Source organism: Sturnira hondurensis, unplaced genomic scaffold (assembly GCF_014824575.4).
Source record: "Sturnira hondurensis isolate 20B ecotype Veracruz unplaced genomic scaffold, ASM1482457v3 Scaffold0008196, whole genome shotgun sequence".
NCBI lineage: Eukaryota > Metazoa > Chordata > Mammalia > Chiroptera > Phyllostomidae > Sturnira > Sturnira hondurensis.
The window spans coordinates 6280993-6308812 of NW_028080827.1; the positions used below are offsets into that span (position 1 = coordinate 6280993).

At 41.4% G+C, this 27820-nt stretch overlaps 1 protein-coding gene across 1 annotated transcript; it reads right to left on the reverse strand.

Moving 5' to 3' along the window:
* Positions 1-295: 295 nt before the first annotated feature.
* On the reverse strand, positions 296-27015 carry CYP19A1 (cytochrome P450 family 19 subfamily A member 1). The gene is made up of 9 exons (XM_037054449.1): positions 26869-27015; positions 24028-24178; positions 15468-15622; positions 10613-10789; positions 7680-7794; positions 4619-4733; positions 4027-4189; positions 2215-2456; positions 296-959 (listed from the first exon to the last, which is right to left on the reverse strand). The coding sequence occupies exons 1-9, from the start codon at positions 27011-27013 to the stop codon at positions 705-707; spliced, it is 1518 nt and encodes a 505-aa protein (XP_036910344.1). The 5' UTR covers positions 27014-27015; the 3' UTR covers positions 296-704.
* Between the last annotated feature and the right edge of the window lie 805 nt (positions 27016-27820).

Consider the following 27820-nt stretch of genomic DNA (forward strand, 5'->3'; position numbering starts at 1 on the left):
AAATTAGCTTGTATTACCTGAATCTACCTGATTATAGCAGAGCTAAGTGGGTGAGGCATGAATTGAGAGACTGGGAAAGGATGGTTTCCAATTTAACTTCTGCTACAGACAAGACACATGTGGTTAAACAAGAGTCACTTGAATGTAATTAATAGGAAAAGTAAAATGCTGAATTTTTATTTCTCCAAAGACTGTGGATACTCTCGTCCCCAATCCCACTGAAAACCAAATCAAACACTTTTATTCACACTGACAGGTGTGATTGACTCTAGGCACCCAGACGTTGGTCTGGTCTTTCTAATTGACTGGAGGGCTTCTGCCCCAGACATTCAGCTGCTCTTGGGGCAGGGCAGTGGAGATCCCGTGGGCAACCAGATAAAAGTTTTGCTGATGGCCTTATGTGTTCCAACACGTTTTGTGGAACTGGGCCTTTAAGGCTGCAGTTTTTCACTGACCATTTTCCCTGCAAACTCTTGGCCTCTGTGTTTTCTCTTGCTCTTGATTCTGTGTTTCGGACAAAATCAGATGACTGATGTCTCCTGGTTTGCTGACAGCCCATAGGAGGTATGCCTATAAAATGTCATACACCACCTAATGTCCACTACGAGGATGATACTCTGAGGATGATACTCTGGCAAAGATGAATGGGTTTCTAGTGAACTACTGATTAGAAGTGCTCCAGAGTGGGTACTGACCGATCTTCTTCAGCATTCGTGGCACTTTTCTGATTTTCTTGGGACAAAAGTCATGTTGAGGAAGTCGCTTGTCTCATCTGGTTGCGTGGCCAAGTCTTTTTTTACATGCATCTTTTCAATAGACACGCTTTGGCCTTGCAATGTCTGTACGTGGAATCGTCTCAGAAGAGTCACCAGGATGACTTTCATCATCACCATGGCGATGTATTTTCCCACACAGCTACGGGGCCCAAAACCAAATGGCTGAAAATACCTGTAAGGAACCTATGGAAATGATCAGCCAATTAGCTAGAATATTAAAAGCTAGAATCATACAGTCTCTGTTCGATTTACTCTGAAAATACTGGTCAGTCAGCATACTCTGGTTTGGGGTCTCAGCCATACTGCTACTTTACTGAGATGAATGACTATAACTCAGGAAAGCCCCTTTCTCCACCCAGTCTGAGTCATCCCCTAGGACTCACACACAACCTTGGACAGTATCCAGTTTTGCTTTTCATATAAATGTGCTGGGTAAAGCAATGCAAACCATTTTATCACAGCCATTATTATTCAACTAGCTCTTTGGAATGGCCGTAGCTTTACTGCTATTCTGCAAATCACCAAAGCAAAGACTGTTCGTGTTGTATAACTTAAGGACAAAGGACAAATTTAGGAAAAGGTGTAGATTCCTGATCTATCAGCATCTAAATATTTTTAGTTATGCAAAAAATTAATGGGTACCACATCTGTTGTCTTGCCCACATCTGGACTTACATAGTGCCTGTCACATAGTAGATTCTCAATGAAGTTTTTGCTGACAAATTGTCGACATGGTATGGGTTGCTCATACAGAAACAGAAAGAACTGGAGAACTGGATTAATTGCCATTTTTCTTGACCACATGCCAATGGAAAAAGAAGACACTAAAGAAACTATCTGGATAATACAGGTTAAAAACATCATTGCCTAAAATTCGACATAAGGGAAGCAGAATCCCCAGTATATAGTTCACTGATAAAGAAAGAAAAAGCTGAAGCTCTTTTAATGACCAGGTCCTATTTTGAATGGGAATTAGTGCTTGTGGGGCCATTTCGTGAATCAAAGGAAGACTGGAAAAACCAAATCTTTTGATCTCCTTTGATGTCCATCTAAGGCACAAGTGGACTTGCCTTTGCTGAGATGCTGCTGCCACTGAATTTACGTGATTACAAAGTGGTGACTGTAAATAGAAAAGTAAGTTGGTTGGGTTAAACAAAATTCACCTCATTTTAGCCAAATTCAGGTCCTGACTTTTTCACATTCTGACCTATCATGTGGCCACCCTGTAGGTACTTCCTACAGCTGGAGACCCAGCATCCTTGGCTTGAGGACAAATGTGGTACCCATGGCCCAAACTAGGGAAAATGTGTGTTTCTGGTGAGGCCACAGAAGGGAAGAAGTAGAATGAAATGTGCATGGTGCAAACACGGAACCAGAGAGGATTTAACAGCTGACATCTTAATGAGGGGTATACTTGGTTTTAAGGAGGGGCACTTACATTCTTGGCGAAGTTTTCAAGAGTAAATTCATTAGGCTTGGGGAAAAATTCAAGTTTATGCATTCTTCCAGTATTCAGGATGATATTAGTCCCCTTTTTCACTTGGTAACCGTCAATGACATCATCCTCTAAGGCTTTGCGCATAATCACGTTCACAACAGGCTGGTACCGCATGCTCTCATTAATAAAGTTTTCCACCAGTTTTAATTTTTGTATATCATCAATCCTTATGTCTCTTTCACCTGTGAGAGTAGATAAAAATGACAAACAGGTAACGAGAGTTTCAACATGTGGTGGGCATTAAAACTCCTGTAGTTTTCACAGAACAGTTTGTTCTTGGTTGGAAAATATTTTATATTTGTAATTCTAACGTAAACCAGCACCCTGGGCAAAATATGTTATGTTTGGCCTACAGAGCATTTTATAAAAATTCAGATTTGAAGCCAATTATCATAGAAGCTGGGGGATTTCATATAAAAGCCTAAATTTTTATAAAAATGTAGAAAACCTGGAAACACTGGATTCACATCACCACATGGCAACAATGGTCTAAAGCTGAGTGGTTGGCGAGCCTTTGCAGGGGCAGTCCCTCTGTAGTCTCATGTAGACCTCCTATTCTGCTTCAAAAAGTTGTCTGCCTGGCCTCTGAGGTCATAGAGTTTTGTCCCTTACTCTAAAATCTGGGGGCATTCACTCCTTCTCCAGTCAAAATGAGACAGTGACCTTAGTCAGTTTCGATAACGTTTTCTCCTCTGGGTACTTGTACAGCTCATTTGCCCCAGGACACACCCTGTTGTCATAGAGTAGCAAGGGCCACCCCTGCCTCCTACCACAACAAAATGGTGCCTCAGAGCAGCCCCAGCTGTGCTGGGGATTGAAGGACACCTGCACTGTCTCAGACTGGCCTGATGTTTGTCAGAGAAACTCGGGTTACTCCCAGAATTGGTAAAGCTTCAGAGCATCTTCCAATGGGCTACCCCCTTTGCAGAATCAAAAACAGACCAGGGTCCTGAGGCAGCCCTCTCTTCTGTACAACTATGCCATTCAGGAAAGGTCTCATTTGGTCAGAGAACTCTAACAGCCCTGCCACTCACATACTGTTCTTTATACATGCTTAAGGGTCTAATGGGGTGTGTTTATCTGGGATAAAAAGGGAAAGTGTTGGAGAAGATAAGCAAAGGCATTCCCTAGGAAGCAGTTACCATGGGTGTGTATCTAGAGGCAGCATGGACACATGTGCAAATGGTTCTAATGCTTTTCCATCTTTGCAGAGGACTTTTGAAGTGTCAGGGAGCGGTAATGGGGCACAAACACTTTTCGCTTCTCAAGGAAATTGTATCAATGGGTATGGTCTTGAGAATAATTCCCCCCTCTTGGAGCCCAGGTGCTACTCTGGCCCCTTGCTATTTAACTTGGCAGGCAGTTTCCTACCTACGGTGACACATCTGTAGACCCCTTCTCTCATGTGTTTAACTTACTGTCAACTGTTCCAAGCATAACTGAAATGGTTTTTAAAAGATAGCGTCTTTCCACAACCAAATAACTTGTTTCACAGCGACTGTGCAAGGTCAGGAGAGAAAAGTCAACATCAGTGAGCATATATTATTTTAATAATTAAATAAAACACAGAAAAAAACCCCCTATATTTTAAACCTGTCTGACATATGAAAGTGTGACAATATGCCTTGCTTTCTTGTTCTCTGGGTGGATTATAGTAAAGATTTCATTTGACTTCAGACTCTCAGTACACAAGAAGCCGATATTCTGAAAGAACTCTTTTCCACCTCTAGTGTTCAGTTGATAGATTCTTACCAAGAACAGTCTGAATCTCCTTCACCACTGCCTCTTCGATGTTAGGGTGATTTGCAATGAAGAGCAGCATGAAGAACACGGTGATAGACAGGGTGTCTGGTGCCGCAATCATCATTTCCAATATGCACTGGTTCACATTCTCTCTCGTCAGGTCACCACATCTCTGGCCAGTTGGAAAGGGAGACAATTGGGGAAAGCGAATCAAAATTTCACCAAAAAAGGGGAGGTGATGCTCGAGGGTGAAGAACTTCACAAAAATGACGTGTTTCTGTGACTGGCTGTGAATATTTTTCATAATCTTCCGCTGAAAGCTGAACTATTGATAACAAATTATCTATGCACTCAGTCTTTGGACTCTACCATTTTCATATTTTGTATTTTGCAGACACAGGGTCACTTCAATCTTAAAGTTTGGTCTTAACCAGAATGCCTAATGAATGGGACATTTGAGTTGGACATCATGGAAGACCTGGAGCAGATACTGAAAAGCAGACTTATGCAACACGATCACAAGAGGAAATCTTTACACACCTACACCCAAATAGTCATACACATTTGTTATGCGGGAAGTCTGGTTAGTTCAGGTCAGTACCTCAGCAAAAATCAACTCAGTGGCAAAATCCAAACTGTCTTCGAGTTTGTCTGTTGTGGAAATCCTGTGTCTTTTTTCCTCTATTAGAATATTTATGGCATCTTTCAAATCCTTGCTGGAAAAAAAGAAATGAAAATACGATCTATCTGGACTCAGTTAAGACATGTAGAAAAATGGATTCATTTACCATTTGCTTAAATAAAGTAATCTGCTTTCATTGAAACCATTAGTGCTTATGAATAACTGAATTTATACTTAATATCCCTATATTAAAGATAGTAAGTATCAAATATCCTTACATTACATATATGTTACACAAATATCCTTACATTACATATACATTTATACTTCATGTTAAGGAACCAGATTTTCTAGGTATAGCAAAATCAAGGCTGTAACCTCCAGTTAAGGGTTAAAAACTGGTACAAAAGCCAAATCCAATAATGTTTTCTTATTTTTTATTTGGCCAACACAATGTATAAATGAAAAAACAAAAACAAAACCAGTGAACGTCTTCAGTGGGGACATGCACTTCCCAGTTTGCCACGGGCACCTCCGCTTTCTGTTGTCTGTATCCACCCAGCACACTTTTCTTTGCCTGGCCCTCAAGACTATTGGGTTGAGATTTCTGTTTTACTCAGTGAACTCAAGTGACTGTTTATTAATCTTGATATTTATTCTCACACCTTGCCATGTCTGCCACATAATAAACACTAAGTAAATATTTGTTGAATGAATGAAGGGCTGCATTAATTTGTATAGGCATTTCGACAGCGTGGGGGAGGGAAGAGCTCCTTGGACAAAGGGTCAGGTTCTAGTCCAAGTTGTTCTCTTTCTGCATAACTTACTTTAAGTCTCTGAGCCTTATGTACCTTTTAAAGCAAAGGGATCAGACTAGATGAATGATGAGTCCACCTTGAGATCTAAATCCTGTTATTCTTGGCTTTGCCTTTAAGTGTGTGTGTTTGTGGGTGAGTGAGTGGGTTGTTCCGTAGTCTCAGGGAACAACACTCTGTGTCACATTAAGTGTAGTACAGACACCTACTTACGGTGTTCTGTGACGGAGAACCTTTACACTTGCCAGAATGAAAAGTAGAAAACAACATTGCTGTATTAAAAAAAGCAAAAATATAAAATTGAATAAATAAGGATGGGAATAGATGTTTGAGAATCCTTCTCATAAGTACATTTTTAAAGTATTAGGAGGATAGAGGCAAATACTGTATGATCTCACTTATATGTGGAATATCAAAAACAAAACAAAACAAAACGAACCTGAGCTCATACATACAGATAACAGATTGGGGGTTGCTGGGGGTGGGGGAATGGACAAATGGATGAAGGTGGTCAAAAGGTGTAAATTTTCTGTTATAAAATAATTAAGTCCCAGGGGTGTAATATACAGCGTGATGACTATAACTAATCAATAATGCCATATTGCGTATTTGAAAGTTGTCAAGAGAAAAAAAAGAAAAAAAGTTGTTGAGAGTCAATCCTAAAAGTTCTCATCACAAGAAAAATAGCTTTAACGATAATATCTATGGTGATAGATGTTAGCCACATTAATTGTGGTGATCATTTTGCAATACAAATACCAAATCCCTGTGTTGCACGCCTGAAACTAATATAATGGTGTATGTCAAGTACACCTCAATACAAATATTAGCATTACTGCAAGGGCATAGAGGGGGAGAAATTAAAGGGTTTCTCTAGGTGTTTACTGCTCTGTGACACAGGAGATATGAACTAGTGCACTAACCGTTGATAAATGTTATGTATAGAGAGAATGTTGCTAAGCTATTTCTACAGAAACCTAAGAGAAACTGTTACACAGTCTCATGCAATAAATGTCTATGGGCCTGCTGGTCAAGACTGAAGCTAAACTAATTATCAAGAACCATGACCAAATCTGACTTCAGTGAAGTGACCAATCTTTTATTTTATTGACTCTTGAATCAATAATCTCCGGTAGAAATGAAATGAAATGTGTGAAAACGAAATCTCCAAATATCTACTCAATACTCATTAGCCATATGAAAAACTATAAAGCAACATCAAGTTGGTTTCCTCCCTGGAGACTAATACTATAGAATTAGAAAATACAGAAACAGGATAAAGCTGGGTCTTCAAACAAGTTTGGGAACTTTTAGAGATGGAGGATTTAAGATGGTCAAGGACACTGGGAGAAAACATGCACAGAGGGAAAGGGAAAACTAACATATTTAGTGCCTTCTATGGCCTGAGCTAGCATTTCATCGACCTGTATCTCTGCTCTGGAAGGCAGGTTCTTTTCACTTTAAATAACTTCCCAAGGCCATTTAGTTACCAGGTGGTAGAGACAGGCTACAAACCACGTCTCTCTGCCTCTAGATCACATGGGCTTTCCACTGGTGATTAGAGTGGGCAGTGTTTAATAGCTGGCTACTTACACTAAAAAAAAACAACTTTTGATTACTTAAGGCCATTGGGTATTTGTCCAATTTGTAGTTAGGCTGGTCTAAGACCAAAGCAAAGCCATTTAATGATGGTTTCTGGATCCCTCAAAGACACAAGATACATAACTAAAAACCAAAATTTAAAAAAACATACATTTTATTGAAGTCCATTATGTTCACTATGAAAAAAATTTTTGAGACTACAGTCAGTTCCTACAAGTTGAATTAAGTTAAATTTACTCAGAAGTAATACAATTATAAAATGGATTCCACCTTTCCATTTTTCTGACATGTGAAGAGAATATTGACAGATAATAATGACGTGCTCGGCCAGCCCTTCTGTTCAACTCAAAATACACTGCAATGTTTTAGTTGCAGATATGGAGCGCTCAGACCACCCACCTGGCCCCCTTGCTGAGAAGCTGCCTTGGCCAAAGGCTTCCTTACTCTCTGGTTCAGCCACATTCAGCCAAATTGCTGTACCAAGTGTTACATCAGCAACTTAATCAACATCTCCCTTGTGGGCTCTAGTGAGCAGAGAACTTGCTAAAGAGGCCAACAATAGCAAAGACACAGTGAAAAAACAGCCCAATATCACGGACAAATTTTCCAAACTTGTTACTTACACAGACTTTTCATACTTTTTGTAGAGCCAAGAAATCTTAAAGAAGATGTCTGGTTTGAGAAGGAGAGATTGCCATGCCTCAAAATAATTCTGCATTTTAACTACGATGGCATTTTCTGGAAAAACAAGCAAACATACAGCAGAGCAATTGAGCAAAAAGTCCAAGAAGAGTACTCTGAGCAGGAAAGATACCTACCAGTCTGGGGTTCTGAGCTAGGCAGGGTTCCACCCTCACTTGGTGTTTTAGCCGCATTATTGCCACTAGACAAATCAACACTAATTTATTCTGCCTGGCATCTAAATTGGCTGAGCTAATCAAAGATTTGCCAGTTTCCAACTTTGTGTTAGAGACACACCCTATAATCTCACATGCCCCTCTTTGGCTGAACATCCATGCCTCTCCTGTTTTTCTGGACAGTCTGGAATAAGAGGGACATTAGTAATTATGGTTGTTATGGCCTCAGTTTTGGCACCTAGGAGGGCAACAAGCCATGCCACTCTCCTGTTGGGCAGCCAACAGCCATATTTTAACTTCATTTTGTGCTGAGTGGGGAAACCCATTAAGTGAATAATTTACTTGTATTCTGTACCTAATTAATACCTTTTTTCTATTCTCACCTCATAGTGCTGTATTCCTATTTTTCATAGCACTCAGCACAAAACTTTCATATTTATATTCAGTTAGAATGTAGAATTCATTTTAGTATCTTCAATGCCTAGTCTTGAGCCTTATGTAGAGTCAGCTCTTAATAAGTGCGTTCTAATTAAATTGAAAGTTGGAGAAGAGAAAACCCCTGCTTTCTCTGAATTATACAAAAGGGAAAGAAATAAACATTATTTTCAAATGCTAAATACCAGCCACTGTGCAAGATATTTTGCAAAATACTTCATTTGGTTCTTACAATCTTGCTAGGGGAGTGATAGTATCATCATTTGGCAGATGAAGAAACTGTAGTTCATAGAAGCTAAGAAGCTCGCTCAACACCATACAGCCAGTGTGGCAGGCAGGCCCTGGGGCTGGATCCCAGTTCTGCCTGATCTCGGGATGATGTCCCTTCCTCTTCATCGCACTGGGTCCCTTAGATACACAGAGGTTAGCAAGGACAAGGTGAGGAGAAGGGAAATAAAATAACTGTGCATGACTTATGCAGGTTCTTAGCATCACCGTGTGTATCCAAAAGTTAACAGAGACATAATTTCCTTTACGTGATCCTTCCTAAGAATCAGGGCTAGCAGGGAACCAAGGAGCAGACACCTATAAAATATGTACCTGCCTAACCTGGGGAAAGATGTTCTATCTTGCCTATAGAACAGGCAAGCTGGGATTGGAGCCCCTGTCTGAAGGGGGGTCAGGCAAGAGGGTGTGACTGAAGCTCCTCAGAGGGAACAGAAGCTCCCATGCAAATGGCAATCGGTGAGGTTTCTGTGGCTCTTGCCAGGAGTAATTACAGAGCAGGGGAGCTGAAGCAAGGAGAACTGAGAAGAGAAAGGGAGGGCTTAGAGCTCATCTCTGTGTTCAAATGTGGTGAATCAGGCAGCAGGCGTTAGAGCTCAGCTGGTTTGTTCTAGCGTCTCTAATGCTTTCCCTCCGACTGTGTGTGGCCTGTGGCCTCCCCTTAGTTAGACTTACAGGCAGAAGTCCTCTCTGCAGAGCCCTTCCCTGACCACCCCCTCCATGAGGGCCCCCTCCACTCCCACTGACCCTGCTTCGTTTACTGCCCCCTTGCCTTGCTCTGATTTCTCTTCAAAGCATTTTTATCACTTAGTACATTATAGGCAAAATAGTATTACTTGTTATGTATTACAAGTAAATACACACACACACACACACACACACACACACACACACACACACACACATATTGTTACTGTCCATGTATCCACTGAAATGAAAACTCCCCAAAAGCAAGAACTTCATCTGCCTTGTTCACTGCTCTGTCTTCAGAACCTGTAACAGTTCCTGCATAAATAGGCAATCAATAAATGTCTGTTAAAGAGATGTGTGAATCAATGAATGCTGCTAGAAATTAATTCAGTAAAAATTACATGAAGCTAGACAACAGCAAAACGGAATTAATCCCCATGATTACTGTTTGTGTTTAGGTGGTGGTAGAATTGCATGTATTAAATTTTGTTTCTCTAGTACAGTGAGGAAAATAACATCTTAAGTAAGACATCTTGCCAGGGTTGTTTAAAATGCTTAATGGCAGCCCTGGCTGGTGTGGCTCAGTGGATTGAGCACCCGCCTATGAACCAAAGGGTTGCTGGTTTGATTCCCAGCCTAGGGCACATGCCTGGGTTGCAGGCCAGGTCCCCAGCTGGGGGTGTGCGAGAGGCAACCACACATTGATGTTTCTCTCCCTCTCTTCTCCTCTCTCTAAAAATAAATAAATAAAATCTTTTAAAAAATGCTTCATGGCAGTCTATATGTAAAGCAGATTCTTATACTGCTTGGTACACGGTAGACACTAGATTAACGGTAGCTGTCACAACTCATTCCTGCAGCTGCAGGTAGCACTGCCATCATCGTACAAACTTTCACACTGGGAGCTTTGAGGGACAGGTGTGTATGTAGTGTATACACACACACACACATCCGTATATCTACATACATATGTAGATACATGTATGTGTGTGTATATATACATCATGCCCCAAAAGAATGGGTGAAGATGGTTAAATATATCAGTTCTATTTCCTACAGCAATGAAAAGAGATGTAAAAGAAATAGATGGTCCACTACTTTACAGAAATGTATATCTTATAAGTGAACAAGGCAGACACACTAAGAAAAAAATCTTGGGACATCTTAGAGGTGTCAAAAGAAAAACACTGTAGGAAACGGCACTATTTTTACGTGAGTCTACTCTCCCTCTCATCCCCTTGTCCAGTAGAGGGCAGAACGCGAAGTTGTAAGAATGAAGATTTCAGTACCATCCAGGGGGATCCTCAGGAAGAGCGTGTTGGAGGAGTCCAGGATGATGCAGCGCATGAGGTGCAGCACGTTGAGGCTGCCCGACTCTCTTCTGACTTCCTCCAACCTGTCCAGATGCTTCACGGCAGATTCAGCGCAAACTGCCACCATGCGCACTAGGCTAGGGCCAGACAGAGCTGAAGGGAACACGTCAAAGAGTGAGTCGTCCTGTGCTCCGGGACACACGCACGCGACCCAGCGCTTTTGGCTTTTTATTTTTGAGAGCTTCATTGCCCACACTTTTTTACTCCATAACTGGGCAGCATTTTCATATTCTTCATATGCTTTCCTTATTCTCCTAATTTTCTATAAGAATGTATCGCCTTTCCTGTTAAAAATGAATGTATGAGTTTTGTAGTAAACAAACTATTCAAAATTAAACGTTTCTTCATGCTCTGGCCAGTCACTTGTGAGATTGCGAGTGACACATTTAGTGCCGTGGTCACAAATCAGTGTTGGTTTTTTTCATATTTACTGTATATATTTTCCTCTAAAGAAGGTTTAGATTTGTTTAGGGTGATACTTATTTTATGTTTCAACTGGTGGTGGGATATTGCCACAGACATAGTCTAATTGGCCCTTAAGTATTTTATCTAAGGTGCTTCTTTTTAAATTGTAGTTCATATGTTTAAAATGCTACTCTTATAAGTTACCAAAAGGGCCCTTCTCTTTATTGAAGTTTCTCTTCAAACTACTTCCAGATTTATTTTACTGAACCAATATCATAACAGCTAAGCAATTCTTGGTTTGCTCAGCAGTCTTCCCTGCCGGACTGGGACTTCTCTAAGGGCAGTGACAATCTCCCATGAGCAATAGACTTTAAGTCCATAGTACATAGTGGCCCTCAAAACATATTTGTCGAATGGAGGAATGAATGAATGGATCAGTGAATGAATGAGCGAATGAATAAAAGAAAACAGGTAGAGTGAACTGGCTTCTCATCTCACCCTTTGCTCTGCTCCTGACAATCTGAACAGCTAATGGCTTCTGGTGCTAGGTGGTCCATCTTGAAAGTTTCTCTTAAAAGTCCCCCTTTTTCTCTTCTAAGTTTAAACTTTAGAGTAATCTTTTATATATATATATATAAGATATATATACATCTTATATAAGATGATATATATATACATCAGATATAAGATATATATATCTTTTAATATACACTAATATATATTATATATACCTTTTAATATATAATATTAATATATTAATCTTTAATATATATATTAATATTCAGACTTGCTGTTAGAGTCCTTGGAATGCAAGGAAAAATACTGGGGAATTTTGTAGGCATATTTTCTCTTTAAAAACAAAACAAAACAAAACAAAACAAAAAAACAGCTGCAGAAACCTCTGAAGGAAGACTGAAAGTTAAGGAAGAAGGCCTGGTGAGTGGTCTTAGACTCAAGATTTCTAGTTACGTGGGAAAAGAAAGGCTGGGCTGGTGGCTTGCTTCCTGACTGTAGGACGGACTTGGCAGATATGAGAGGCCAGGACGTTGTCCCTTGGATGACGATCACATCCCCAGTGGGACAAATAATTCCTCAATGACTCAACATTTTGCTTTTAAGCATTGGCTCTGAGCATCACTGGTGGTTTTCTCCCTGACTAATGTATGATTTGTCCCTATGTCCAAGAGGTTGAAGCCAAATTTCAAACAAATAAAATGTAATTCCTGATAGGTAGTGGTATGATGTAGATATGACTTTAATTTTGCAGTCTGCTTGAAAGTACTGAGTTTTATCCAGTTTTTAAAAAAAAATTGAGCAAGTAATCAGTAATTGAGCAAGCAACCACCAATATGGACAGTTCTCTTGGCAGCTTCAGGAAAGAGAGGCTGTGTCTTGGCCCTCCCACCTCATGCCCCAGCATGGGCTTCGCCGGAGTTGAACTGAACTATTTCTCCATAGACACACCCAGGGAGTCAATACCTTCATTAATATTATGACTTTAGATACTAAAACCTACCCCAAAGTCTCTGCTATATCAGAAAAACCACCAAGAAGTCCAACTCTAAAAAAGATTCATCAAGAAATGTGTGGGGCTCTCACTAAATATTAAAAATGTCACAAACAGCAGTGAATTTTCAATAAACAATTAGCCCTTTATTTTTGGCATTTAATTTGGGTATAATTTTTTAGTGTTTTCATTAGAAAATCTGATATTCCATAGATGGGGCTAACCTGCAAAAAGTCACAAAGATTTTTTATTAACTTACAAGGACTGTGGATGCTACTCTTTCGACTTCCCTCCCAGGAGTGCCCTCCCTCCATCCTCTCTGTGTCTCTGCTCTGGCTCTTTGAACGGTTCTCACTGCTCACAGTCATGCTTCCTCCCTGTTAATCACTCGCTCTGCTACCAGAACAGATTTTCTAACACAAATATGTTCATGTCGCCCTGCTTAAAATCTTGAAGGACTTCCTGCAGCTTCTGAAATATGCACAGCTACTTGCCTTAGCACAGGAGTCTTTGGTGGCTGGCCCCATTTCCCCCTTGGCCTTACACCTTGCATGGATATGTGCAGGCATGTATCCGTTGCAAAGTCCAGGGGCCTACTTACAATTCCCTGGACAGGGCATGCTAATCTATCCTTTTCTGCCTTGGAGGATCCTGTTTTTCCCTCCTGTGGAATGTGTCCTCATCAGACTTTCTTAATTCAGGCAGATTTTATCTCCTCTGAAAACTCACCATAAGCATACACTCCTCTGAAAATCCTTCCCTGACCTCTCAGTGTGCTTCAGATGACCCAGTGGTCTGTGCTCTGTACACTATGCATGCCCCTCTACCGGGACAAATCATTGAGGACGGTATCTGGTGAGGTATTAAGTGGCCATTATAAGTTCCTTGAAGGCAGGGCCATATCTTGCTTCTCATTGTGTTCTGGGCACCTAGTTCAATGATGTGAAGACAGTAGTTTGTTAAATGAATGAGTTTAGAGATTCCATTAATTCTTGAATGTCAGAATAGAGAATAAAGGTATATGAGAGTTTATTGTTCCTAAATACTTATTCACACATTCCTAATACAACTGGACCAAACGACAAAGTAAAAATGAAATTTACATTTCTATAGGATCTTACAGCATTATTTCATGTATTATTCATAATAACTCTGTTATGAGTGCTTATTACTTTTTGTGGACAAGGAAACTGAAGCTCAGAGAGGCTGAGTGATTTGTCCACGATCATATATATGGCTAGGAACGTGTCAGAGCTGGGAATCCAATCCTCAACCTATAATCCTAAACCCTATATTCTTTTCATTAATCTATTCTGCAGTTTTGTCAGGCATAAGAGGATTTATCTGCCCCAATATAAACAGTAGGCAGAACGATAGTCCCCTAAAGTTGTCCAGACCCTAATTCCTGGAACTTATTAACATGCTACCTTACATGGAAAAGGGGACTTGGCAAGTATGATTAAATTAAGGAGCTTAAGATGGGGAGAATGTTGTGGATTATCTGGGTGAGCATGTCTAATCACAGAAGTTCTCAAAAGGGAAGAGCCTGTCTCAGCTGAGGTCAGAGTCATAAAGATATGACAGAAGGATGGCTCGGACAGATGTGATATACAGGACTCAATCCACTGCTGCTGTCTTTGAAGACAGAGGAAGGGGCCCCAGGCCAGACAATGTGAATGGCCTCTGAGGCTGGAAAAGGCAAAGAAACAGATTCTCCCCTGGAGCCTCCAGAAAGAAACACAGCCCAGTCGATGCCTTGGTCTGAACCCAGGGAGACCCATGTTGGACTTGACATACAGGACTGTCTAATAATGTGTTGTATTAAGCCACTAAGTTTGTGGCAACCTGTTACAGCAGCCACAGGAAACCGACGCAACAGGGTCTCCGTAGAGCTGTGCCGAGTCTGGTAATGAGCAACTCTGCAGAGAGGAACCAGCGCCCAGCGGGAATAGGCATAGCTTTTCCCCTCTCAGCAGCCATACAGGCGGCATCTAGGTTTGCTACAAGGCTGACTGGGGAAAGAACACTGACAGTGCACAGTCAGCCCCGAAATCTGTCTAGCCCTAGTTCCCCCCACTGGCAACATCTCCAAGGCACAATTATGTTCCTTGATGTTAATGTCAACGTCTGGTCATGTATACCCCCCAACGGCTTCATTTCCAGCAGAATATGGTAAAGGAGGAACTCACTAGATAAGGAGGCTTGGGATGTGGTCTCTGCTCATTCATGCATTATTCCATATGCTGGACAAAAATCACAACCTCTCCAGGACTGTAAACCTCAGCTATAAAACTCCGAGGCTGGATGAGGTGACATATACAGTCCTTCCCAGTTCTAAAATTCTCTAATTACTCACAAATTGCTTTCTGTTAAAATATCTGGGATGTCAGTCAATGGTTCAGCAAACACGTTGTTTGCTATGTTTAAATTAAGCATATGGCAAATACGCTCAATTCTTTTTTTTTAAATGATCCTAAGTTTAAAGCTCCATGTCTTCTTTACATCCATGAAATTGCTTTGTGAAGTAACAAGAGGCACAGAATTTGTGGTGATTAAATGTGGGTTCTAGGGTTGTCTTTTGGGCTAACATTTACTAATATTGTAGTCATGGGTAAGTCACTTAACCTCTTTATTGCCTCAGCTCTCTCATCTGTAAAGTACAGGTGATTAGAGTATTTTACCCCCTGTGGAATTAAAATATCAAGTGTTTAGAACAGTGCCTACTGTATAGTAAATAGTTCATGCATGTTAGCTCGTATCACTGTTTCAAAACTGTGAAGCAGTGGAAGTTACGAATGATTTCCGCATAAAGGGGCATGTTCACGGACAAGAGCAGAAGGTAGCCTGGCACCTGGTTACCTTTTGTAAAGAAAGGTCGAACCGCTTTCCAGACATCTGGGTTGTTGTTGAAGATGATGCCATTCTCATGCATGCCGACGCACTGCAACCCAAGTTTGCTGCCGAATCTGGAGACGTAGTGACTGTGCTTCATTACATGGAACACACTTGAGGACCTGCAGAGAAGGCAAGCCTTGGTGTTAACGTTTAAGGGTCAGGAAAACTCTCGGTGATGATTTTGACTGCCACGTAGCTCCCTTGGCAAGTGCGCCTTGATCTAACTGCCACGTGTGATTTCTCGTATTCGTATTGAAAAAGCACTTCTGTTAGCATAAGAACATCCCTCCCCAGTTGTAACATTTCTATTTACGGACTCCCTGTTTGAGTGTTAGGAAGATAGGGCACACACATACACCATTTCTTATTTTCCTTTCTTCTCTAACTCCCAAGTCATCAAAATACCACCCAAGTCACCAGAATATTGGGGTCAGAGCTGCAAAGCCGTTAAGAAGCTGAATCCTGCATACCACTCGAGTGCCGAGAGCCTCCAGGCCCCCCCGGGGACTGTCCAGCCCCACTCCAGCCACTGCTGCCCCTGCAGGAGTGAGCCTGAGAATCAGGAGTTGCCAGAATTCTTGACGTCTTCCTCAGTTTGGAGCCAGCAATAAGCCTAGAGTCACTAATCACATCTGGCCTTCCAGTGAGGTATCACTCTGGACTTGAAGGATATTTCCTGGGTGCTCCTGGCCCCAGGCTTGGCTGGCTGGGCTGGTCCTGGCAGGCTGTGCGTGGTGGTGACAGCGGCTATCCCAGGGATGTGTGTTCCATCATGATTCATCGAGGTCTCTAGGGTCACAGAATTCTCACAGGATATAGGACATGGGGAGACATTAGATAGCTCTTGATATAGCAACGCTGGGACTTTACCAATGACCCAGGCTTCCTCGAACTTCTCAGCTTCTCCTCCACTATTCCACCTACATCCCTACTACATGCTCAGCCTTTAAGGCCTGGGAAGATCCTTCAGAAAAAGGGGGAAGGAAAAGGCAGCTCCTCCCGTCTCTGTCCTCCCTACCCATTTCCTTCTCTAGGAGCTGCTTCCTGCTCCCACTGCCAATCTAATCGGGGATGATGAGGCACCAACAGCTTTAAAACATTATAAAATTCTAGGAAGAGGTAGAAGAGAGTATGGGGGGTAGATGGTGATGGAAGGAGACTTGACTTGGGGTGGTGAACACACAATACAGGGTACAGATGATGTGTTGTAGAATTGTACACCTGAAAGCTATATAATTTTATTAACCAACATCATCCCCAGTAAATTCAGTAAAAAGGAAAAAATTACAAATAATAATAAAATTATAAAATTCTAGCTGAAGACGTCATAGGGACCTACACATGTGAAGAGAATATTATCTTCTTAGAACAGCAATATGGAATTCTTCTGCAGAGAGAGACTCATGAAAAGATGTTTTATCAAGACTGCTTAGCCCTGGCTGGTGTTCCTCATTGTAACGAGTGCCGGCCTACCAACCAAAAGGTCACCGGTTCAATTCCCAGTCAGGGCACATGTCTGGGTTGTGGGCCAGGTCCCCAGTTGGGGGCGTGTGAGAGGCAATCGATGGGTGTTTCACACACTGACGTTTCCCCCTCTTTCTCCTTCCCTTCCCCTCTCTCTAAAAATAAATAAATAAAATATTTTTTTTAAAAGACTGCCTAGTCATCAATCTATGGTACTGGAAAGATAACTGTAATTTCAGTCTTTTTCTTTTTGAATTCAAAATTTCAGAAGGATTGGTGTTATCTTCATTTTTGTCATTTTTTAAAATTTTGGTGAACCTAATATATTTACTCAAGTTTTTATGTGTTCACTGTGACTTTGGTCCTTTGTCCTCACTTCTCCACTGAAAAGTGTTTCTCAGCTGCACATTCTCTTCCTGTGGGGGTTTTCTGAACACATAACCCCGAAGGTGGCATGCACGGCAGCTGTAGGGCACGCAGTCAGTTCTCGTGTGGCCCAGTTCATTTATACGGGGCTGGAGTGGCCGTCTTAATACCTGCTTCTCCCTTTCAAAGCTGATACTTGGTTCCTAAAAGGATGACTTTGCCTTTGTTTTGTTTTGTTAATGCCTGAGAAAAACACGTTCTCAGAGAAGACATTGGGCCAAGAGCTCTTAAGCTGTGGGCTAAGTATTAGCCAAACCCTCACATTTGTGATGGATTTCACAGTCCTATTTGAAGTTTAAAAGAAAGCCCCTGAAACAATGGCAGTACCAAGAAATGAAAACAGAATTATTATATGAATTCTGTATCAAGTAAAATATTCTCTTGATTTGATTTCAGATAATATTCATCAGATGATCCTGAGTTTGCAACAAGTTTCCCTCATCCTAGAAACAAACAAAAAATCCAGATGCTCCTATTTATATTTCATGGAATTAATTGGACTGACAAACAGCTAAAATTCTGTCCTGCATAGAAAATCATGCCGTAGAGAAGGCGGAAATTCTTATTCATAGATTTTAGAACTCTTGGCTTTTCTTACTGTCCCCTACCTTATTCCATAATTAAAGCAGGAAATAAGTAATCCATATATTCTTTACTTACCAATTTGTATCTAAAAATGTTTAGTGCTCAGAAGGCAGCCAGGACACTGGTTTTCTGCTCCGATCCCCAGAGCTTTTGTGTACTGCCTTAACCGCATTGGCCTGCCCACATATTTTGAGGAATTACTGGTCAATTTAAGAAAGAGAACAAGAAGCCCCAAACTGAAACCCAACTGAATGTTAGTGAAGACCTAACTTTAAAAATCAATGTGTCCTTTAGGGGGCACCAACATCTCAGTTGTTTTGAGTCAGAAGCTCAGCCTTGGCGAAGGACAAAGCTGTCGAGACTGAAATGATGCAGTAAGTGCAGTCCAAGCAAGCGATTTCAACCAGGTCTTTTATCAAAAGCAGGCTGGCTTTACCAAACCGGAGTAAAATGGGAAAGCGAAGAAGAGGAGGCTGGTGAAGAACAAGGAACCCAAGCCCAGAGCTCTGTCATGAGGAGAGAAAGGGAGTCCCCTCAAGTTCAGACGGGATAGTGGGTAGCATTAGCTGTCTGGTAACTGGTGTCATTGTTCTCCTTTAAACATAACTAAAGTAAAATGAAAAGAAAAAGTAAAAAATAAAAGAATAAGCACAACTAAAGTCAAAAGTTACCCCCAAAGATAGAAAACCTATTATCTGTTCAAAATGGATAGGAGCCAGGAGGTAAGTTCCTAAGTGGTAGGGAGGAGGCCACCCCCCTGCACGGTGTCCCCATTCCCTCGGCCATTCTGAGTTTAAAGGACTTACATAGCTGTGGCCAGTTTCAAAAGTAATGAGTACTAGAAATGTGGAGAAGACAATTAATGGAATGATTGTTCCCCAACATTTAGAAATACTTGCCTTGTTTGGACCTGCGCTGTGCCCGAGGTTTATGTTCCATCAATCCTACCACATTTTTACTGCCATTGCCCTTCTAATATCTTCATTTACCCAGTTTATAAACTGGGGTCATTGAAAGGGGAAAATATCTTTTTAAAAGAGAGATCTGAGTGTAACCACCCCAGCCAAGTGATCAAATGTAGTATCATTAATAGCAGGACAGCCTTTCCTCGTCTCTTGACATGAAGAAGTATGAAGTACCTGTACCACTCAGGAAGTATTATTCAGTTCCCTGAATCTAATTAAGCCTTAGACGAAGTTTCCATTTATAAGAAATACAGGGAACAGAGAAGTATATTAAATGACACCATAATGAAATAACATGAGAAATTCAGAATGTGGAGCATCCTATAAGACAACTGACCTGGTCTCTTCATAAGGTCAGTGGGGTGAGGAGGGAGTGGGAGGACTGCTTTTTTAACTCTCCTGTTGATTTGAACATGTGCTCAATAGGAAGTTGGAAAAGCTATGTTATTGCCTATCACTAAACTCACGCTCTCCCATGCATCTTTAGCTCCCTTGACCCTCTCCTTACTTTGTCATAGTTGCCTAGTTACCTCAACCCTGGCTAAATCCAATTCTTAGCTTACTCTGGGCTTATACCTGGCAGCTGAATGGTGCTGGGAACACCACCCGCCCCTCACCCCACCCCCTCAGACACCCACCAGCTGCCAGGTCTCAGTTAAATTTAAGTGGGCCCTTAGTGCAGCTGGCAATTCTGTTGCATTTCACCAGTCCACTCACTCACTCACTCACCCTCTTCTAGGTGACTATTGTATCCTGCCTCCTCTCTCTTCAAATGTTCCACTTCCTCCCTGCTCAGTCTCAGCTAAAGACTTTATTTCCACATTTACTAAGAAAACAGAAGCAACTAGAATCTCTGCAAGCTCCAACCACCACGATCTATGTCCATATATTCAATCTTCCCTTCTCTTTCTCTGAAATTCCTACTTTATGGAAAACTGCTTGGAAATGTTATTCAAACCTGATGCCTCCAATTCTTCTTCCCCTCCATTCTGTAGTCCAGTCAGACTTTGGCCTCTACCACTCCCTCTCCCCACCATGGTCATGTCAAGGTCACTCATGATCTCCCTATTGCTGTAAACACAACATTCCAATCTCTGTATTTACATGGCATGATCAACAAGTCCCTGCCTCTAACGTATGTTTGTTATCTGGCTTTGAGACCACCATACTCTCCTGGGTCACCTTTCTCTAGCTAACCTCCTTTGCTAGTCTCTGACACTATGGTAGAGGGTCTTGTGGACCTCAAGAAAAAATATGTCTGCCAAGAAGGACTCCTCGTGGTTAACTGGGCCCAAATTCATAATCAGAATCTAGCAGCCATTGTTTACATGTTAACTGCATGTCAGGGAAAAGCCATAGACTGAGCTGCCAAGCCCCCTGCACTGTGTCCCTGATCCCTGAGCCATCTGGTTTGCCTGGGGCTGTCCCAGTTTTAGCATTAAAAGTTCCACATCCTGGGAAACCCATAGTCCCAGGCAAACAGATGGTTGGTCACCCTCCTGATACATTATACATTTTACTTATTTTTGGTATATCAACAATATGATGATATATTTCTTTATGACTGTAGGAAGTTTTTGGCTGATTTGTTCACAATACCCAGTGTACATAGAAATTCTCAATAAGTAGTTATTCAATGCATAAGTGGAGAGGCAATAATGATTGTAAGTTAGGATCATCCAGTACTTAGTATATCATAAATTCCAATGTGTTTAAAGAATAAATAAAAAAGAAAACTGTACTTGAACAACAACTAAAGACAAGAAATGAAAAAATAAAGAATAAATAAATTCCCTATAAATTTATAGATGGTTAAACATGTACTACTATAACCCTAATTGGTATGTTAATTGCTAACATATGTGCAAATATGAGCCTAATTAGCAAGTCAGTTGCTTATTCTGCTTTATGGATGCTAGCCACATTTTTTTTGTATTCAAGATGAAAAATAATATATACATGCCGCATGGTATCATGCACAACTTTTGTAGACCCTCGTTAATGTAGCACTTACTTGCTCTGGGAATTGTGCATGCTGTATCTGATGGTCAGATGGGCCTTCCCCCAGGGCCCAGAGATGCTCAGGCCTCATCCCAGCAGTGCTCGTGGCTGCCCTTCTCCACTGCCCACCCTGCCCCCACCTCCTTCTCTGAAGTTCTGCACCCCTCACCACTTCGGGATTGAATCGGTTAGAAAAGTTGGGCCATAATCTCTACACAGTTATAATAATTAGAGATCTCAAACTCTGCAAAAGAACCCTGGCTGGTGTGGCCCAGTGGGTTGAGTGCCAGCCTGCGAACTGAGAGGTCACTGGTTTGACACCCAGTCAAGGCACATGCCTGGGTTGCGGGCCAGGTTCCCAGTTGGGGGCGTGTGAGAGGCAACCAATCGATGTATCTCTCATACACTGATGTTTCTCTCCCTCTCTTTCTCCTTCCCTTCCCTTCTCTCTATAAAATAAATAAATAATAAATAAAAGAACAAAAGAAGAAAAGATCTGGCAAACTATTCAAAGAAAAATAAAAAGCTTTCTAAGGCCCAATGGGGTCTTTTTAAGAGGTACAGGTAGTTCTGGAAGGGACCTGAAGAACAGGCAAGGAAAGGAGATAGGGACAAACATGTCCTATTCCTGCAGGGGGGCTTGGCCCTTAACAAAGTTAAGTGGCTCAGAGGCAATTAAAAAGAACACAAAGACTCCAACCAGTGAAAAGCCTATGAGGACAAGATAGTGAAAGAACTGGGAGAGCTGGGGGAAAGGCAGGATGGGTTGAGTCCACTTCTCCAGCGCAAATCAGCGCCTGACTTGGGCAGGTTGCTAAGGCGACTTTCCTAAGTAAGAGAGCAGGGTGGTCAGATGCTACCCATCCCTCACTGTAGTGAGGGTCCTGCTTCAGGAACTGGCTTTGGGCTTCCAGGGAATTTATCTGGTAGTTTAAGCATCTAGAATCTAAGAGGATTTCTATTCTAGCCCCCCTGGTCTTTTCTTACATATATCATTCTTCACTTCAGGTCTCGTCTTGCAAACACCACCACCTCAGCTAGACCTAAGGGTGACATAGTGAGACAAAACCCACTCCAACTTTGTTTAGCTGTTTCCTTTAGACCAGGGAGAGGCCTCTCTGTTCTGGAAGCTTCTTACCTTCTCTCCTCTCTCAAGCACCTCAGCACATCGGAATCACCTGGAGAGCTCTGCACTTCACCTGTCCACTGGGGGAGATAGGTCACAAGGAGGGCAGGCACTGCCTGAGGGCTGGAAGGCCACTTGCTGTGCTGGGGGATTGGAGAGCAGGAGTGAATGTTCCAGTCCCTCAAACCCAAATGTCATCAGTCCCAGGACATTTGGGAGATGGCAGTCCATTGCAAAAGTGAGTAGAGTATTGATTTTTAAAATGAGAACATAAAAAATTAACTTACATTTGGCTGACCAGAGTTCAGTAGCCCAAGAAAAGTGAAATCCAAGAGCAATCATGGTCCAGCCATGGCAGCATGGTTCTCAAACTTGAGTGTGCCTCAAAAATCACCTGGAGGGCTTGTGAAAACACGTCAGTGGGCCCCACTCCCAGACTTTCTTATTTAGTGGGGCAGGGTGGGACCCAAGAATGTGCATTTCTACTAAGCTCCCAGGTGTGCTGATGCGCTGGTGGAGTGACCACATTTTGAGAAACATTACATTAGAGTGGTTTCACAATAAACCTAATGAAATGGCATTTCCACCTGAAGCTGTTTATGCTTAGTTTATAAACATGGTCTGCCTCAACAGTGCAACAACAGCAAACTCAAGAAACAAAACAACCCAGGCAAAACTTGAGGTGTTAGATTGGTCCAAAATAACATTAGGGGATAGTTCAAAATATTTGGTAGAATAACACATTTTTCTCTCTCACTTCCTTCTTTCACATATTTGGTTCAAAGAATTGGGCTTTGAGGACACCATGGTATTTTATGAAATGATGAATGTAATCTTGGCCTGAAAAAAATTAAGGTAGTTCCCAGAAATACTTTGCTTTACTTCTGGGCAATAGTCAATCAGTAAAACTTTAGACAGCCTTATTTTTTGAGTGAAGCCCCATAAGCGATTCTAAATATAAAAATTCACAAATGAGACAGGGTTGATGGATAGTTTTGCTAAAAATCTAGTCAAGATAGCTGAAAGTCTAGTCAAATATGCTCTCTCTGAAATTCTCCATTTTCTATAATTACTAAATAAGAAAACTAGAATTTCACAAAGCTAGTGCTATATAATCAATGCTATTTGGTTATCTTCCGGTGAATTCATCCTGCCAGAAATTACAATTTCTTTTAATAGACAGTCTTGTTCCTGCTTTATTTAGGATCACTCAGCCAGGACACTGGCGTGCAGTCATGAATAGGAAAGTGTCGTGTGGATGGCTTCTTGTTCTACGGTCTATCCTTCAACAGGTGCCCAGCAGCCTGGCGCTAGAAACGTGTTAGCAATCTGGTACAGTCAGATTTTTGTTTCAGGCATGATTTTATTTATTTATTTATTTATTTATTTATCCATTCATTCATTCATTCATTCATTCTTTCATTCATTCATTTAGAAAGGGGAAGGGAGGGAGAAAAACATCGATGTGAGAAACATTGATCAGTTGCTTCTCGTATGAGGGGAACAAACCCTCAACCCAAGCGTGTGTCCTGACTGGAGACTGAACCAGCAACCTTTTGCGTTGTGGGATGACACCACTTATAGGGATCAGACCAAAGTCTTAGGAAAGCAGAAAAAATACTGTCACTCTCTAAAATTGTGTTTTTTTCAAAACCAAGCCATCTGGATTTTATGCATTCTTTTATGCATTTCTTTAGAGAAATTGTGAAGAATACTTACCCAGCTTTCCCAGAGTTCTTTGTCTATGAATCTCTTTCTTCAGGCAAAGCCCATTTTTCCACTTGTTTACAGTGTTAGGTTGCTACCTAGGAATGCCCCCCTTTTACTGAAGGAGTACAAACATAGCCTTATGAAAAAAGATGCCAAGATGTCAAAATAGGATTGTTTGTTTGTTTTTGAATAGGAAAAACTGCAGTGTCTTCTTTAAAGATTGAGCTCTGACTGTTAACAGACTTACTTGCTGATAATGAGTGTTTCCTCTCCAGAAATCCAGACTCTCATGAATTCTCCATACATGTTGTTGTAGTAGTTGCAGGCATTGCCCATCCCCATCCACAGGAACCTGAAGTGGGAAATGAGGGGCCCAATTCCCATACAGTAGCCAGGACCTAGGAAAATCATCAAATCACAGCATTCAGTGACACCACAAAGAGCAACTGCTTTCTGTCACTGCTGTTCTTGTTCTTTTACACCTAAGCGTTCTTTCACATCTTCTGATGTATATCTGTGAATAACTTTAAAAAATTTAAAAAATAAACCAGTAAGCTTAACTAGAAACTCCTTACTCCTCCAGCCCTGGCTGGTGTAGCTCAGTGGATTGAGCGCGGGCCTGCAAACCAAACAACCACAGTTCGATTCCCAGTCAGGGCACATGCCTGGGTTTCGGGCCAGTTCCCAGCAGGAGACTCACGAGAGGCAACCATACATTGATGTTTCTCTTCCTCTCTCCTTCCCTTCCCCTCTAAAGATAAATAGATGAAATCTTAAAAAAAAAAAAAGAAAAAAGAAACTTTTTACTTCTCCATGAATAAAATCTAATTCATTGTCCAGACCATACTAGTTCCATTCGATCTCAGTCATTTACATCTGAATGAATGAACAAGGGTATGTGTCCAATATTTTCTTGCCATGTTAAATGGTGTAAATGAGTTTCAAATACAAGTCAGTGAGCCTGTCTAGTTACAAGCATAGAAACCAGAAAAAGCGACAAGTTGACGACAAATCTGTCTGGCTGCCTACTTTTGTCTGAAAACTTTTGGTTTAAATCCCCCAGTTGACCTAATGGGTGGGTTAGAATTAAGCTGTAGTTTTAGTGTAATCTTTTTAACTGAGAGAACCGTGACCTGCAAAGATAATGTACAAAGAACCCCCTTTTTTCTCCCCCGCAAAAAGCCTTAGTTTAAGGAAAGAATCTTAAGCTAAATCTCCTTAGGCAAAATAAAGCTAAGACTTGAATTAGACAAGGAGTGCAACCAGTGTTTAGACCAGAGTTTCAGTCCAGTGACCTATGTGGTTTTGCTCAGATGCTGTTATCCTTGCTCACGAGGACACACACAAAGTTTTAAAGACACAACTCCAGTGACAAGGGAGTCTGACCTTGTTTGTAACAGAGACCAAATCTGGTAGCTTGCTTCTACCAGTGGAGGTGAAAAGTTACACAAAAGCTTTTTGGAATGGTTTTAGGAGTTTATTTGTAAAGGAGTAGCTTTTCTAAAGCTTTCTCCTTTCAGTCCATTCTGTCAGTGAAATAGTTATAAAGCCAAAACATGCACAACTGTGTGAAGCAGTGCTCTCACTTTATGGGCAAGAGTTGTATAGGAATAATCTAGATAATCTAAGCTTTTTCTTGAATCAGATGAATTAGATGTTTAATTCCAAATTCAGCACAGTTTAGTTTAACTGTGTAAAAGCTGCATTAATGTGGACAAGACTTTTAGCTTTTTTTCTTTGATGTAAAGGACTTTGTTTATATTTATAGAATAAAAACATTTTGAAAGTGTTCTTAATCTTATGATTGTTCTAGTAACACTATAAGTAGATGACTGACTTTATAGAAAATTGTTTCATTAAGTTCTTAAAAAGATTTAAATATGGAGATCTGATTGAATGGTCTCATGCTTACTCCCCTAGACTGACATCCTCACTCAGGGGTCCGAGGGAGTTCTACCATCACCGTCAGCATAAATGTCTGGGGGGATTTGTTTAAAGTGCACCCACCTCACCTCCACTATTCATGGACCCTGACGTGGGAGCCCACTGGGGAAGAAGGAATCTGGTAAGAAAGGATTTTAAGTTAAAGACCATGGAAGAATCTTCCCTCAGACCCCAAACAGGGAGTAGAGAACAAAATTCACTAAACGTTCTGATAAATTGGACATTGAAGTAACTTAAAATACTAGGTTGAATCAGGTAGAGAGACAGGCAGTTCTCTGAAAATTCTTAGAGTCCAGGCACAGGGCACTCTGCACCGGCCCCACACTCCCATTCCAAATCACGCTGTGATGGGGTCTCCCGCACTTGGAAGCATGTAATGATTGTGCTCCTGAAACACAGCCTTACCGTAGATCTCATGGGATTGGTGCCTGCCATGAGGAGTTTTCACTGAACGCTAAAGAACTAGTCTGATATTCCTCATTCATTCTGAATTAATCCGATAGTGGTAGAGTGGTGGGGGTTTCTATTGAATTTATCTGGGTAATTATATCATACTCTCCTTTTGATTGACCCACAAATCTTGTTGAAGATTCTGTCAGGGTGTGATGTTCCAAGGGAATTGTAGTGACCCCCCATTCCTTTTCCACTGCCCAGGTCTTATTCAGTCACCCCCACTCCAAGTATAAAAGAAAATGAAGAGCGGGGTAAAGAGAAACCAGGGAGACGGCATGCATGCGGCAAAGTGGGGAGAGGAGAGAGAGGAGTAGAGAAGGCATTCCAGGGCCTTTTTCACCTTCAGAGTGAAATTGGAATGAATTTGAATCCAACAACCAAACAAAAAACAGCAGGAATTTTACCTTGCTCCTTCCTGTCTCGAATTTACCTTAAAAAGTTTGTGCCAACTCTACTTCACCAAAGTTAAGCACAGAGTAGAAGGAATGATCTAAGGTATTTTTGAAACACTGTGATTTAAAATGTGTAGACTATTAATACACCCATTTTCACCCGAGTCTTCATTTACTATTGTTGCTGTGGGCTTCAGCCGTCTCCCCAGGTTTTCTCTGTCTGTTCACAGCATTTTCTTTACCTTCATAAACTGAAAGTCCAAGTATCTCCTCAGATACAAAACACAATGACGACTCACCTGGGATTGCGGAGGGGTCCTCGTAATTCCAAACCAAAAGAAGAAACCCAGTGAGCAGCAGGACTGGCATGGTAGCGATAGGCACAGCGTCGGGCACCATGCTGGTGATGTTGTAGTGCATTGGGTTCAGCATTTCCAAAACCATATTGCGTTCCTCAGGCTGATGGGAAGTGGGAGAAAGTCCTGTGGAAATCAAAGAGGCTGAAAAATTAGAGAATCCTTCAAAAGGTACATCTAGGACTCCTGTTGCTTCAGAGGATGCTGTATTGCAGAGAACTGTCCTTCTTTTTATACCGTGATTGGACACTGAGACATGACACATTTGACCCATATGGACAAGTCAAAACAAGCTTGATAGGCAACACTCTCTGACCTTTAGAGAGTGTCAGGTTCATTTAGACGCTTGGTCTGATAGAATCTTATCATTTTGACCTTGAGTGGGTAGAGTGACTAAATTTCCAACTGAAGCCAAATTTATTACAAAATACAAGAAAATGAAGCTTATTCCAGAGATGGAATCATCTTGTGAGTTCATCAGCAGATTTTGTTTAGGCAGTCTTTTTCCCCTTGCAGCCAAACCAATTTTTAGAAAGAAGTCCCCAACACCCTTCCTTATTCAAAATTACTTTCCCCAAAGAATATGCTTCTTGGTCATAGTGAGGCATTCACAGAGCCCCCCACCCCCCATGTAGGTTGTCTGTTGAATTCACTGTGACTCATTCAGGACAAGTGAGGCTTAAGACCTCTTGCATCGCAGGCTGGTTTAAGCAGTGCTTGTGGGGGCCAATGTCAGTGGGGATGGAGACAGAGGTAGGGGATGACTGTGCAAAGCCTTGTAGGCAGATTAAAGATATTAGAATTTTCCCTAAGAGGAATGAGAAGCCACTGAAGGACTTTAAGCAAGGGGTCAACAAACAAATAACCCATGCCTACTGTTTCCTTTCCTTTCTAA

Excerpts from the sequence above, each read along its gene's own strand:
- CYP19A1 (XM_037054449.1), bottom strand. The coding sequence starts at position 27,013 with ATGGTTTTGGAAATGCTGAACCCAATGCACTACAACATCACCAGCATG. Across the intron at positions 10,790-15,467 it reads TCGACCTTTCTTTACAAAAG|CTCTGTCTGGCCCTAGCCTA; the intron begins GTAACCAGGTGC and ends TGTTCCCTTCAG. Across the intron at positions 960-2,214 it reads TTGAAAACTTCGCCAAGAAT|GTTCCTTACAGGTATTTTCA; the intron begins GTAAGTGCCCCT and ends TCATTTCCATAG.